Source organism: Chlorocebus sabaeus, chromosome 15 (genome assembly GCF_047675955.1).
Source record: "Chlorocebus sabaeus isolate Y175 chromosome 15, mChlSab1.0.hap1, whole genome shotgun sequence".
Classification (NCBI taxonomy): Eukaryota; Metazoa; Chordata; class Mammalia; order Primates; family Cercopithecidae; genus Chlorocebus; species Chlorocebus sabaeus.
In genome coordinates this window covers 19,504,325-19,518,942 of record NC_132918.1, presented here as the reverse complement: position 1 = coordinate 19,518,942, position 14,618 = coordinate 19,504,325, and the positions used below count along the sequence as shown (strand labels likewise).

At 39.9% G+C, this 14,618-nt stretch overlaps 1 protein-coding gene across 5 annotated transcripts in view; it reads left to right on the top strand.

Annotated features, from left to right (window-relative positions):
- The window catches only part of PRKCI (protein kinase C iota), an 84,641-nt gene that overhangs the window by 28,959 nt on the left and 41,064 nt on the right, over positions 1-14,618 (top strand). For 3 of the 5 annotated variants that reach the window (XM_037988568.2, XM_037988569.2, XM_073023465.1), the window contains 2 exons: positions 10,481-10,570; positions 13,074-13,124. In XM_037988568.2, the coding sequence (XP_037844496.1) occupies positions 10,481-10,570; positions 13,074-13,124 (141 nt within the window). The remainder of the gene's footprint in view (positions 1-10,480; positions 10,571-13,073; positions 13,125-14,618) is intronic. The other 2 variants (XM_037988570.2, XM_073023464.1) reach the window with 1 other exon arrangement.

Genomic DNA, 14,618 nt, shown 5'->3' with positions numbered 1-14,618 from the left:
AGTCTTTTTTTTAATGACTGACTTTATTTCTTTGAGAAAAAATAAAACAGACTTGTAAACTTTGCTCCTGCTACTTTGCAGGCAAACTTACTTTTGTAAAAATGCTAGACTCTGGCCGGATGTGGTGGCTCACGCCCATAATCCCAGCACTTTGGGAGGCTGAAGCAGGTGGATCACCAGCACTTTGGGAGGCTGAGGTCAGGAGTTTGAGACCAGCCTTGCCTCTGTCTCTACTAAAAAATACAAAAAAAAAAAAAAAAAATTAGCTGGACGTGGTGGCGCACACCTGTAATCCCAGCTACTAGGGAGGCTGAGGCAGGAGAATCACTTGAACCTGGGAGCTGGACGTTGCAGTGAGCTGAGGTGGTGCTATCACACTCCAGCCTGGGTGACAGAGTGAAACCAAAAAAAAAAAAAAAAAAAAAAAAGCTAGACTCCACACTCTTTAAAAAAAACTTTACTAAGATATAATTCACCAATGTAAAGTGTACAATTCATTGGTTTTTAGTATAATCACAGAACTGTGCAGCTGTTATCACCATCAATTATAGAACATTTTCATTACCAACCCCCCCCCCAAACAAAAAATCCCGTATCTATTAGCAGTCACTACTTGTTTCCCCACTACCCCTTTCTCTGCAGGCCCCAGACGTAGGCAACCACTAATCCACCATCTGTTTCTATAGATAGACTGATTCTAGACGTTTCCTATACAGTGTCATTACTAATTCCTTTTATGGGTGGATAATATTCCATTGTATGGATATACACATTTTATTTATCCATTCATCAATTGATGGACAACTGGCTATTGTGGGTAATGTTGCTATGAACATTTGGTTACAACTTTTTGTGTGAGTATGTTTTCATTTCATATGGTAACTGTTTAACCTTGCGAGGAACTGCCAGTTTTCCAGAGTGGCTACACCATTTTTCCAATTTCTCTGCGTACACTTAGACTTATTATTTATCAGTGTACTGAGTTTTGATCAAAAATAGTGTATCCGTGTAATGTGGTTAAAGCATGTTGACCTCACTCTTTTTCATCTAGCCTCTTAAAATATCAATACTAAGACAGTTATAAAATGAGCATATGAAAACCAGTAACTTTCCTCCCTACAGATTGAAAATATTCAATCAGAAAGTATATTCAAAGAAAATATTTAATCTACAGTAACAACATAAAAACTGGTTTTTGAAAAAATCTAGTAATAAACCTGAGAGAAATTTGAAGAAACTACATAAACAAAAAACTAAATAGTGTCATAAAATGAAACTTGAATGAATGGTTTGGGAAAAAGCAACATTATACAAAGTGAATTCCCTACATATCAATCTGTAAAGAAAATATTTCTCCCAAATTTCCAACAGGATTTTAAGTCTGACAAAAATTTCATCAGGAAAAATAAATGCTCAAAAATAAAAGGAAAATTTTGAAAAAGGAAGTTTGGAAAGAGAAGACTTTTTCCTAATTTTGTATACAAGAATAGTAACAACTGAGAGGAAATATTTGCAACATTTACAACAAAGGATTACTATCTCTATTGTACAATAAATGTCAAGAGTAGATGAAAAATGTACATAATAAGGTATAAATAGCCAATTCATAAATAACGGGCTCAAAAATCACTAATAATTAAAGAAGTTTTAAAATACTAAAGTGAGACATCACTTTTCACCTATTGGATTGGAAAATGCAGAATATAGTAATTATCTGTAAGAAATTAGGTGTGATGGCTCACACCTGTGATCCCAGCACTTTCAGAGGCCAAAGCAGGTGGATCACTTGAGGTCAGGAGTTCAAGACCAGCCTGGCCAGCATGGTGAAACCCTGTCTCTACTAATACAAAAATTGACTGGGCATGATGGCGGGCCGCCTGTAGTTCCAGCTACTCAGGAGGCTGAGCAGGAGAATTGCTTGAACCTGGGAGTGGAGGTTGCAGCGAGCTGAGATCATGCCACTGTACTCCAGCCTAGGCAACAGAGTGAGACTGTCTCAAGAAAGAAAGAGAGAGAGAGAGAGAGAGAGAGAGAGAGAGAGAGAGAGAGAGAGAGAGAGAGACAGAGAGAGAGAGAGAGAGAGAGAGAGAGAGAGAGAAAGAAAGAAAGAAAGAGAAAGAAATTAGGAAAGGTACACTGTTGGTCGAATGAATGTATGTGTCATAACTCTTTTGGGGGACAGTTGGAAATACTTGGCCAAATTTTAAATGGGCAGACTTTTTTTGTTAATTTTGTACTTTAAGTGTATATGTTTATGGGGTACATGAGCTATTTCGATGCAGGCATACAGTGCATAATCATGTTGGGTAAATGGGATATTCATCACCTCAAGCGTTTATCATTTCTTTGTGTTATAAACATCCCAATTACACTCTTAGTTATTTTTAAATATACGATAAATTTTGTTGACTGTAATTACCCTGTTGTGCTGTCAAGTACTAGATCTTTTTTTTTCTTTTTTACTTTTTCTAACCTTTTTTTTTTTTTTTTTCTGAGACAGTGTCTCACTCTGTTGCCCAGACTGGAGTACAGTAGCATGATCACAGCTCACTGCAGCCTTGACCTCCCATGCTCAAGCAGTCCTCCTGCCTCAGGCTACTGGGACTACAGGCTTGAGCCACTATTCCTGGCCATTTAAAAAAAAATTTTGTAGAGATGGAGGTCTCACTATGTTGCCCAGGCTGGTCTTGAACCAAATACTAGATCTTACTCATTCTGTGTGACTAGTTTTGTACCCACTTTCCACCACTATCATTCCCAGCTTCTGGCAACTATCATTCTACTCTCTGTCTCCATGAGTTCAATTTTTTTTTTTTTTTTCTTGAGACAGAATCGCGCTCTGTTGCCCAGGCTGGAGTGCAGTGGCATAATCTCGGCTCACTGCAAGCTTCGCCTCCCGGGTCCACGCCATTCTCCTGCCTCAGCCTCCCAAGTAGCTGGGACCACAGGTGCCCACCACGACACCCAGCTAATTTTTTGTATGTTTAGTAGAGACAGGGTTTCATTGTGTTAGCCAGGATGGTCTCAATCTCCTGACCTCGTGATCCACCCGCCTCAGCCTCCAAAAGTGCTGGGATTAACAGGCGTGAGCCACTGAGCCCGGCCGAGTTCAATTGTTTTAATTATTAGCTTCCACAAATGAGTGAGAGCATGTAAGGTTTGTCTTTCTGTATCTGGCTTATTTCACTTGACACAGTGTCTTCCAGTTCCATCCATGTTGTTGCACGTGACAGGATCTCATTCTTTTTTGTGGCTGAATAGTACTCCCATTGTATTGCTAGACACTTAAGTTGCTTCCAAATCATGGTTATTGTGAATAGTGCTGCAATAAACATGGGAGTGTACATATCTCTTCAATATACTGATTTCTTTTGGGTGTATATCTAGCAGTGGGATTTCTGGATCATATGGTAGTTCTATTTTTAGTTTTCTGAGAAATCTCCGTACTGTTCTCCATAGTGACTGTACTAAAGTACATTCCCACCAACAGCATGTGAGGTTTCCCTTTTCTGCACATCCTTTCCAGCATTTGTTATTGCCTCTCTTTTGGATAAAAACCATTTTAACTGGAATGAGATGGTATCTTGATGTAGTTTTGATTTGCAGTTCCCTGATGATCAGTGATGTTGAACACCCTTTCATATATCTGTTGCCATTTGTATGTCTCCTTTTAAAAAATGTCTATTCAGGAGCCGGGCACGGTGGCTCACACCTGTAATCCCAGCACGTTGGGAGGCTGAGGCAGGCAGATCTCGAGGTCAGGAGATCAAGACCATCCTGGCTAACACAGTGAAACCCCGTCTCTACTAAAAATTCAAAAAATGGCCGGGCGCGGTGGCTCAAGCCTGTAATCCCAGCACTTTGGGAGGCCGAGACGGGCGGATCACGAGGTCAGAAGATCGAGACCATCCTGGCTAACACGGTGAAACCCCATCTCTACTAAAACTACAAAAAAACTAGCCGGGCGAGGTGGCGGGCGCCTGTAGTCCCAGCTACTCGGGAGGCTGAGGCAGGAGAATGGCATGAACCCGGGAGGCGGAGCTTGCAGTGAGCTGAGATCCGGCCACTGCACTCCAGCCTGGGCGACAGAGCGAGACTCCGTCTCAAAAAAAAAAAAAAATTCAAAAAATTAGCCAGGTGTGGTGGTGGGCGCCTGTAGTCCCAGCTACTCGGGAGGCTGAGGCAGGAGAATGGCATGAACCTGGGAGGCGGAGCTTGCAGTGAGCTGAGATTGTGCCACTGCACTCCAGCCTGGGGGACAGAGCAAGACTCCATCTAAAAAAAAAAAAAAAAAAAAAAGTCTATTCAGCTTTAGGGATGGTGGCTCACGCCTGTAATCCCACCACTTTGGGAGGCCGAGGTGGGCAGATCACTTGAGGTCAGGAGTTCAAGACCAGCCGGGCCAACATAGTGAAACCCTGTCTCTACCAAAAATACAAAAATTAGCTGGGCGTGGTGGCACGTGCCTGCAATCCCAGCTACTTGGGAGGCCGATGCAGGAGAACCACTTTAACCTACGAGGCGGAGGTTGCAGTGAGCCAAGATTATGCCACTGAACACCAGCCTGGGTGACAGAACAAGATCCGTTTCAAAAAAAAGTCTATTCAGACTTTTGCCCATTATTTAATCAGATTATTAGATTTGTTTTCCTATTGAGTTGTTTGAACTCCTTGTATATTCTGGTTATTAATCCTTTGTCAGATGCATAGCGTGCAAATATTTTCTTCTATTCTGTGGGCTGTCTCTTCACTCTTTTGATTGCTTTGTTTTGTAGAAACCTAAGTTGATGTGATCTCACTTAACTATTTTTGCTTTGATTACCTGTGATTGTGGGGTGTTACTCAAGAATTACTTGCCTGGACCAATGTCATGGAGAGTTTCCACAGTTTTTTCTTTTAGTAGTTGCATAGTTTGAGGTTTTAGATTTAAGTCTTTAATTCATTTTGATTTGATTTTTGTATATGGCAAGAGATAGGGGTCTAGTTTCATTCTTCTGCATGTAGATATCCAGTTTTCCCAGCAGTATATTGACAGTCTTATTTATTGAAGACTGTCTTTTCCCCAGTTTATGTTTTTGGTAGCTTTGTAAAAAATGAGTTCACTCTAGATGTATGAATTTATTTCTGGGTTCTCTCTTCTGTTCCATCAGTTTATGTGTCTGTTTTTATGCCAGCACCATCCTGCTTTGGTTACTACAGTTCCGTAGTGTAATTTAAAGGCACAGAATGCGATTCCTCCAGTTTTGTTATTTTTGTTCAGGCTAGCTTTGGCCATTCTGGGTCTTTTGTGGTTCCATATAAATTTACAATGATTTTTTTTCTATTTCTCTGAAGAATGTTATTGGTATTTTGATAGGGATTACACTGAATCTGTAGATTGCTTTCAATCTACAGATGTCCAAATGTAGTATGGACATGTTAACAGTATTGATTCTTCCAATCCATGAACATGGAATATCTTTCCTTTTTTTTTTTTTTTTAATGTGTGTGTCTTCAGTTTCTTGCATCAGTATTTTATGATTTTCATTGTAAAGAAAGGATCTTTCACTTTTTTTTTTTTTTTTTTTTTTTTTTTTGAGACAGAGTTTCGCTCTTGTTGCCCAGGTTGGAGTGCAATGGCATGATCTCAGCTCACCACAACCTCTGCTTCCTGGGTTCAAGTGGTTCTCCTGCCTCAGTCTCCCGACTGAGGATTACAGGGATGAACCACCACGCCTGGCTAATTTTGTGTTTTTAGTAGAGACGGGATTTCTCCATGTTAGTCAGTCTGGTCTCGAACTCCTGACCTCAGGTGATCCTCCCGCTTCAGCCTCCTAAAGTGCAGGGATTACAAGCATGAGCCACTGCTCCAGGCTGAGATCTTTCACTTCTTTTGTGATACTTATTTGTAGGTATTTTATTTTATTTGCAGTTACTGTTAATAGAATTACTTTTTTGATTACTTTTTCAGATTATTTGCTGTGGCATATAGAAATGCTACGGATTTTTGTATGGTGATTTCATATTCAACTTTACTGAATTAGTTTATCTGTTCTAACAGTTTTTTTTTGTGGAGTCTTTAGGTTTTTGTAAATATATAAGATTATATCATCTGCAAACAAGGATAATTTGACTTCTTCCTTTCTAATTTGGAGACCCTTTATTTCTCTTGTCTCATTATGTTGAATAATCGTGTTGAAAATGGGCATCCTTGTCTTGTTCCAAATCTCAAAGAAACACTTTGAATTTTCTTCCATTCAGTATGATACTAGGTGTGGGTCTGTCTTATATGGCTTTTATCGTGTTGAGCTATGTTCCTTCTATCCCCAGGTTTTTTAGGGTTTTTGTCATGAAGGGATGTTGAATTTTACCAAATGGCTTTTTTAAGCATCAATTGAAATGATCGTATGGTTTTTGTCCTTTATTCTGTTGTATCACGTTGTATCAATGTGATGTATCACATTGATTGATTTGCATGTGTTGAACCATCCTTGCATCCCTGGAACAAAGTCCAATTGGTCATGATGAGTGATCTTTTTAATGTGTTGTTGAATTCAGTTTGCTAGTGTTTTGTTGAGGATTTTTGCATCAATGTTCATCAGAGATATTGACCTGTAGTTTTCTTTTTCTTTTCTTTCCTTTTTTTTTTTTTTTTAACGTATCTGTCTGGTTTTAGTAATACTGATGGGTATTACTGGATCTTAGAATGAGTTTGAAACTATTCCCTCCTCCTCCATATTTTGGAATAGTTTGAGTAGGACTGGTATTAGTTTTTCTTTAAATGATGCTGAAGCCTTTGGGTCCTGGGCTTTTCTTTGCTGAGAGACTTTTTATTATGGCTTCAATCTCACTACTTGTTAGCAGTCTAGTCAGGTTTTGGATTTCTTCGTGGTTCAGACTTGGTAGGTTGTATGTATCTAGGAGTTTATCCATATCTTCTAGGCTTTCTGATTTGTTGGCATATAGTTGCTCACCATGACCTCTAATGATCCTTTGAATTTCTGCAGTATCAGTTGTATTGTCTCCTTTTTCATCTGTGATTTTATTTCTTTGGGTTTTGTCTCTCTTATTTTTAGTTCAGTTAAAGATTTGTTGATATTGTTTATGTTTTCAAAAAATCAGGTGTATGTTTTGTTGATCTTTTGTGTGTTTTGTTTCAATTTCATTCATTTGTGTTCTGATCTTTATTGTTTCTTTTCTTCTACTAATTTTGTGTTTGGTTCGTTCTCGCTTTTCTTGTTCTTTAAGATGCATCGTTAGTTTGTTCATTTAGAGCCTTTCTCATTTTTTTGATATAGGCACTTATTACTTGCTATAAACTCAACTCTTAGTACTGCTTTTGCTGTATCCCATTGGTTTTGGTAGTGTGTTGTGTTTCTATTTTCATTTTTTTAAGAAATTTTTCAATTTTCTTCTTGATTTTGTATTGACCCACTGGTTAATAAGGAGCATATTGTTAACTTTCATGTGTTTTTGTAGTTCCCAAAGTCCATCTTGTTACTGATTTCTAGTTTTGTTCCATTGTGGTCAAAGAAGATACTTGTTAGTTTTTGTAGGTTAATAACAGTATTTGGATTATACTAAGGAATTTTTATCTAGAGTTATAGAGATTTTGTCAGAATGCTGCCATGGGAGAGAATAAGTGGGTGGGTATATAGGGAAAAACAACATTTTGAAATATGTTTCAAATTTTCCAGAATAAACAGTTAAAAAGAACAGTTGGTGAACCTAGAGAATAGTGTTTTACAAACCTAGATACAGAATTTCTATAATACTCAGTGGGCAACTTTGTCAGGGGCTACAAGAGAGATCACCTAGAATAAGGACTGAAAAGATGTCCTAGGTTTCAGCAGCTGGTTTCATGACCTTTGCAACCACAGTTTTGGTGTAGTGTTTGGGCTAAAACCTGGCAGCAGCATTTTGAGAAATGTGTGTAAGATAAGAACATGGAGAAAGGATATGATCACTATGTGAAAAAAAGTTGTTTCATTGTAAAAGATTACAAACTTATGATTTTTAAAATATTAAAGGTAAGTATGTAGTGAAAAAAACAAAGACCCTGCCCCTTTTCCTTTCTCGTCTTCTCACCTGTTTCCTCCAGTTTTAGTCTCTAGTTTTACTCTTGAGATTTGTGGCTACTGAATGAATGGAGTGTCAATCTGAATGGGAAAGAGATTTTATTTTTTCCCCTGAGACGAAGTCTCGCTCTTGTTGCGCAGGCTGGAGTGGAATGATGTGATCTTGGTTCACTGCAACCTCTGCCTCCCAGGTTCAAGTGATTCTCCTGCCTCAGCCTCCCGAGTAGCTGGGACGACAGGCATGTGCCACCACACCCGGCTAATTTTTGTATTTTTAGTAGAGGCGGGGTTTCACCATGTTGGCCAGGCTGGTCTCAAACTCCTCAGGTGATCCACCCACCTTGGCCTCCCAAGTGCTGGGATTACAGGTGTGAGCCACTGCGCCTGGCCTGGAAGAGGTTTTTGAGAGGGAGACTCAGAAACTCCTTTGCCTGATAAGAGCTAAGAAGTAGAAGGAGAGAAAAAATGGAAATGGAACTGACGAGCTCAGAAGATAAAAGGAAGTAGGGATGCAGTGGTCAAGTGGGATGAAGAAAAGGGAGAGGCACTCTTCTTTGAGAAGCCAGGAAAAACAACTTCGTTTTTCTTTCTCAATTAGCAGACTGAGCTATATGCTGGTGATTGAGATTTGGATAGGGTTGGTGGCATCTAGTGTATAGTAACTACAGGAATTAGCAAATCAGTGACAGAGTAAAGGACTCACTCTCACTCGCTCAGGTTCAAACTAGGCTCTAAATGACTTCTTCTTCTTTTTTTTTTTTTTTTTTTTGAGACAGTCTTGCCTTGTTGCCCGGGCTGGAGTGCAGTAGCACAATCTTGACTCACTACACCCTTCACCCCCTGGGTTAAGCGATTCTTCTGCCTCAGCCTCCTGAGTAGCTGGGACTATAGGCACACACCACTGTGCCTGGCTAATTTTTGTATTTTTAGTAGAGATGGGGTTTCACCATGTTGCCTTGGCTGGTCTCGAACTCCTGACCTTAAGTGACCCGCCTGCCTCGGCCTCCCAAACTGTTGGGATTACAGGCCACCACACCTGGCCTGAATGACTCTTCCGTTAAGGAATGCCATAGCCCAGGGAGATGTGCCACCTCATTGATTGCCAGGGATGACTCAGTTATCTGGCTAGTTGGGTAGGAGAGTTGTTTCTTCCGTCCCTTCTCTGTGTGTCTGTTACTAAAACTGTTCATTTACATTTCGTAGCAGCTGAAGTGTGACTCTTCTTCCATAGTTTTGTAGCTTTTCATTTCTGTGACTCCTTTGAGGAGGCTCTGTCATGTGAAGGGAAAAATTTGATAAAATGATTACATGGAGACTTCTAACTAATCATATTGTGGCAATGGAACTACTTTCACTTCCTCTTTTAAAGAAACAAGTAACAGAAAGCCTGCTCTTGGCCATACCCATTAGACACATAGCAGTGACTGTTTAAACTGTGGTCAGTAGCCAGGCATGGTGCTGCACGTCTTTGGTCCCAGCTATTCGTGAGCCTGAGGCAGGAGAATTGCTTGAACCCAGGCGGAGGTTGCAGTGAGCCAAGATCACATCATTGCACTCCACAATGGGCAACAAGAGCCAAATTCCATCTCAAAAAAAAATAATGTGGTCAGGAATAGATTCTGTTTGCTGTATTTGGGATATATACAATGTTAAGAACAAAATGGCCAGGTGTGGTGGCTCATGCCCATAATCCCAGCACTTTGGGAGGCCCAGGCGGGAAGATTGCTTGAGCCCAGGAGGTCAAGGCTGTAGTGAGCCGTGATCCTGTCACTGCATTCAGCCTTGAGTGACAGAGTGAGATCCTGTCTCACCAAAAAAACCCAAAGAACAACATTTTTATCTATATAAATTAGTGTCTGTGAACCTCATGTAGTATTTTTGTACAAATAGAAATGGAAGTTATGTTACCTACTTCAGAAAATTGAATTGTCTAAATAAATATCTAAATATTTGTCCTTAAGCCAGGCGTGGTGCTTCACGCCTATAATCCCAGCACTTTGGGAGGCCAAGGCAGGCGGATCACCTCAGGTCAGGAGTTCAAGACCAGCCTGGACAACATGGTGAAACCCCGTCTCTACTAATATAAAAATTAGCTGGGTATGGTGGTGCACACCTATAATCCCAGCTACTTGGGAAGCTGAGGCAGGAGAATGGCTTGAACCCAGGAAGCAGAGGTTGCAGTGAGCCAGGATCACGCCACTGCACTCCAGCCTGGGCGACAAGAGCAAAACTCCATCTCCAAATAATAATAATAATAATAATAATAATAATAATAAAAAGTAAATAAATATTTGTCCTTGTCACATATTTATGTTTATAAATATGAGATTATTTTTTCTCAAAATTTACATTATGAAATTTGTTTAGTAATCATCACATTTAGGGGTTTTAAAGTGACCATTACTTTACCTTTGTATTTTTTAGGAGACCCGTGTACTGTATCATCTCAGTTGGAGTTAGAAGAAGCCTTTAGACTTTATGAGCTAAACAAGGATTCTGAACTCTTGATTCATGGTGAGAGAGTAGTCATTTCATACTCGTCCAGAGTGATAATTTCTTCGAAATCACTCTTCATTCTTGACCATTTTGAAACATAATCTCAATGTCATTTTCTGAATCTCTGTGACTCATGCCTAAGTAATTGTCCTTATTTAGTAGTTTTTCACATGCTATAGAAGGTAAAATTAATCTGCTTCTTACAGTCTGGGGAATTTTGTGATCTCTGTATGTCTCGTTGGATATTAAAATGTGATTTCTTAGTGTATCATAGCAAGTTTATGATGTAAGTTAAAAATTGAGAGCCTGGGGAATCTAAGTCATCTAGTTGAAATTTTATAATGTGTACAAATAGTGACCTCCAAAGGTAAGGTATCTTAAATATCCTTTCTTTTGTTCAAAGGTTAATAGTGAAACTATTTACATGATTCCTATATTTATTTTTGAGACAGAGTCTCACTCTGTCACCCAGGCTGGAGTGCAGTGGCATGATCTCAGCCCACTGCAACCTCGGCCTCCCGGGTTCAAGTGCGCCTCAGCCTCCCAAGTAGCTGGGATTACAGGCGTGCACCACCATGGCTGGCTAATTTTTGTATTTGTTGTAGAGACAGGGTTTCACCATGTTGGCCAGGCTGATCTCAAACTCCTAGGCTTAAGGAGTCCTACCACCTGGGCCTCCCAAAGTGCTGGGATTAGAGGTCAACCACTGTGCCCACCCAAGAACCTCTTAATATACTGCATTTAATTGCAATGTATTGGCAGTATTTCATTGAACATTTTTGAGAGCTGTGAGACCAGACTTAGGAAACTTTTAAAAAAGTAAAACAAATATAAATCTTTCCTTAAGTATAATGAATCATTTCAGTGCCTTGTTACTATTTCTTTGTATTTTCCTTTACAGTGTATTTTTTTTAAAAAAGCAGTGGTTTGATTTTATCTTTTTTTTTTTTTTTTTTTTTTTTGAGACAGTTTCACTCTGTTGCCCAGGCTAGAGGGCAGCGGCACAATCTCAACTCACTGCAACCTCAGCCTCCTGTGTTCAAGTGATTCTCATGTCTCAGCCTCCGAAGTACCTGGGATTACAGGCGCCTACCACCATGCCCAGCTAATTTTTGTATTTTTAGTAGAGATGGGGCTTTACCATGTTGGCCAGGCTAGTCTCAAACTCCTGACCTCAGGTGATCTGCCTGCCTTGCCCTCCCAAAGTTTTGGGATTACAGGAGTCAGCCAGCACACCTGCCCTGATTTTTTCTACCTCCAGAATTTGACATAGTGACTCACAAGGGATCCATAATGTACTTTGTTGAGATTCTAATAGGACTTTAAGAATCTGTTTTTTTGTCATCTCTTTCCAGAATAAAATTACAATGAATGCATAAAGAAGTGATTGATGAATGGTATTAAACAGTCAGTTTTAAGTCTTATTGCCTTTTAATACTACATCACAGATGCTTTCAGAAGCTAGCTTATGTTTCAGCTTTTAAAAATATGCATTAGGAACTGTGCTTCCTGTAGTCTGTGCTCTTTATTAAGCTATGTCCTTTAGTACATCACAGACTAGCAGTAGCTGACTAGATATTCATAAATACATTGTTGCTTTATATTCTACCTTGTTATAAAAATGGTTTGAATCAGTATATAAATTTATAATTTCTAATGTAAATTTACATTTTTGATTTTGGTGCTGTTTCTGGTGTCAGTTTATTCCTAAGTTTAGTATAGTATACATCTTTTAAAAACTAATATTTTATGTTTCATATTTGTATACATTTTGTAATTTAATTTTCATCCTTCCTTGTGACAAACTTGTCCCACTATACCAAGGATTTAACAAAATGCTAGTTAATGATTTATTTAAGGATAAGAAAATAATGATATACCAGGGACTGGAATTAATAATTCCACTCTTCTGATGCTTTGGTTTTTTGTTTTGTTTTGTTTTTGTTTTTGTTTCTGAGATGGTGTGTCACTCTGTTGCCTGGGCTGGAATGCAGTGGCATGATTGCAGCGCACTGCAACCTTCGCCTCCCGGGTTCAAGTGATTCCTGGGCCTCAGCCTCCCAAGTAGCTGGTATTATAGGCATGCCACCATGCCAGGCTAATAGGCTAATTTTTGTTTGTATTTTTTGGTAGAGACAGAGTTTTGCCATGTTGGCCAGGCTGGCATCTCCTGACCTCAAGTGATCCACCCACCTTGGCCTTTCAGAGTGCTGGGATTAGAGGCGTAAGCCACCGTGACCAGCCTAATGCATTGTTTATAGATATGTTTGTTTTTATAAGACCTTTTTTTAAATTTTTTTTTAATATCAACAAAGCAAAGGCAAATAAAACCTTCTTTTATATGGCCTTGGTAAAGAAAATCCCTTTGGCAAATAATATTGACTGCATGCTATCTTGTCTCAAATGAAGAGAGGGTCAGGTTGAAATCTGGGTCAGTGTCTTTTACATTTGAATTTTAAATTCTGTGTAATTTGTATGTTTTAAATATGCTGTTAACTCACGTTCATTTATTTTCTTTCAGTGTTCCCTTGTGTACCAGAACGTCCTGGGATGCCTTGTCCAGGAGAAGATAGTGAGTGTTTATATACTTCATACCTTTATTAAGTTAAATTTAAGTTTTAAAATTTAATTTTGGAAATGTTCAAACCTATGCAGAAGTTGAAACAACATTGAAAACAAGGATACCTATGTATCCTTTGCCCAGATTTACCAATTTTTAACATTTTCCCTGTTTGCTTTATCTCTGTATCTGTCTATGTCTATGCATGCACAGTTATACATAACAAACACACTTGTGTTTGTTTTTGTTATACCACTTGAGAGTGACATGACACTGAGCACATGTCATTAGGAATTGGCTTTTATCTTTCTGCAGTGTGGTTTTTTTTTTTTTTTTAAACAATTACTAAGTCACTGTTTTGTTTTGTTTTGTTTTGTTTTTTTAAGACAGAGTATCGCTTTCTCACCCAGGCTGGAGTGCAGTGGCGCAGTCTTAGCTCATTGCAGCCTCCGCCTCTGGGGTTCAAGTAATTCTCCTGCCTCAGCCTCCTGAGTACCTGGGATTACAGGCGCCGCTAACATGCCCAGCTTATTTTTGTATTTTTAGTAGAATTGAGGTTTCACCGTGTTGGCCAGGCCAGTCTCAAACTGCTGACCTCAGGTGATCCACCCACCTCAGTCTCCCGAAGCTCTGGGATTATAGGCATGAGCCACCACATCTGGCCCCAAGTCACTTATTAAATGTCTTAAATATTGCAGACTTCCTACAATTGACCCAGAGAAATGTGTATATTTATTAGATCTCCAACTCCTAGTAACTTCAGGTAACCAACCATAGTCCACAGTGGAACAGTGGTTCTTACCCTTGGACACATTAAAATTGTGGGATGCAGGGAATGATCAATGCCAGATTTCCATCCCCAAGCCTAATGAATTAGTCTGTAAGTGAGATCTGGACATCTTTGTATTTTAAAACTAACTCTCAAAATGTAGCCATTGGGGTCCACGGCATCAGCTTCACCTGAGAACTGGATAGAAACTGCACTCAGGCCGGGTGCAGTGGCGCATGTCTGTAATCCTAGCACTTTGGGAGGCTGAGGTGAGCAGATCAACTTGAGGTCAGGAGTTCAAGACCAGCCTGGCCAACATGGTGACAGCCCATCTCTACTAAAAATACAAAAAAGTTAGCCAGGTGTAGTGATGCATGCCTGTAATCCAGCTACCTGGGAGGCTGAGGCAGGAGAATTGCTTGAACCTGGAAGGCGGAGGTTGCAGTGAGCTGAGATCACGCCACTGGGCAACAGAGCGAGACTCTGTCTCAAAAAAAAAAACCCACTCCAATCTACATGATTCATAAACTCTTGGACTGTGGCTGAGCTACCAGGTTTTTTTTTTTTTTTTTTTTTTTTTGAGACGGAGTCTAGCTCAGTCGCCCAGGCTGCAGTGCAGTGGCCGGATCTCAGCTCACTGCAAGCTCCGCCTCCCGGGTTTACGCCATTCTCCTGCCTCAGCCTCCCGAGTAGCGGGGACTACAGGCGCCGCCACCACGCCCGGCTAGTTTTTTGTA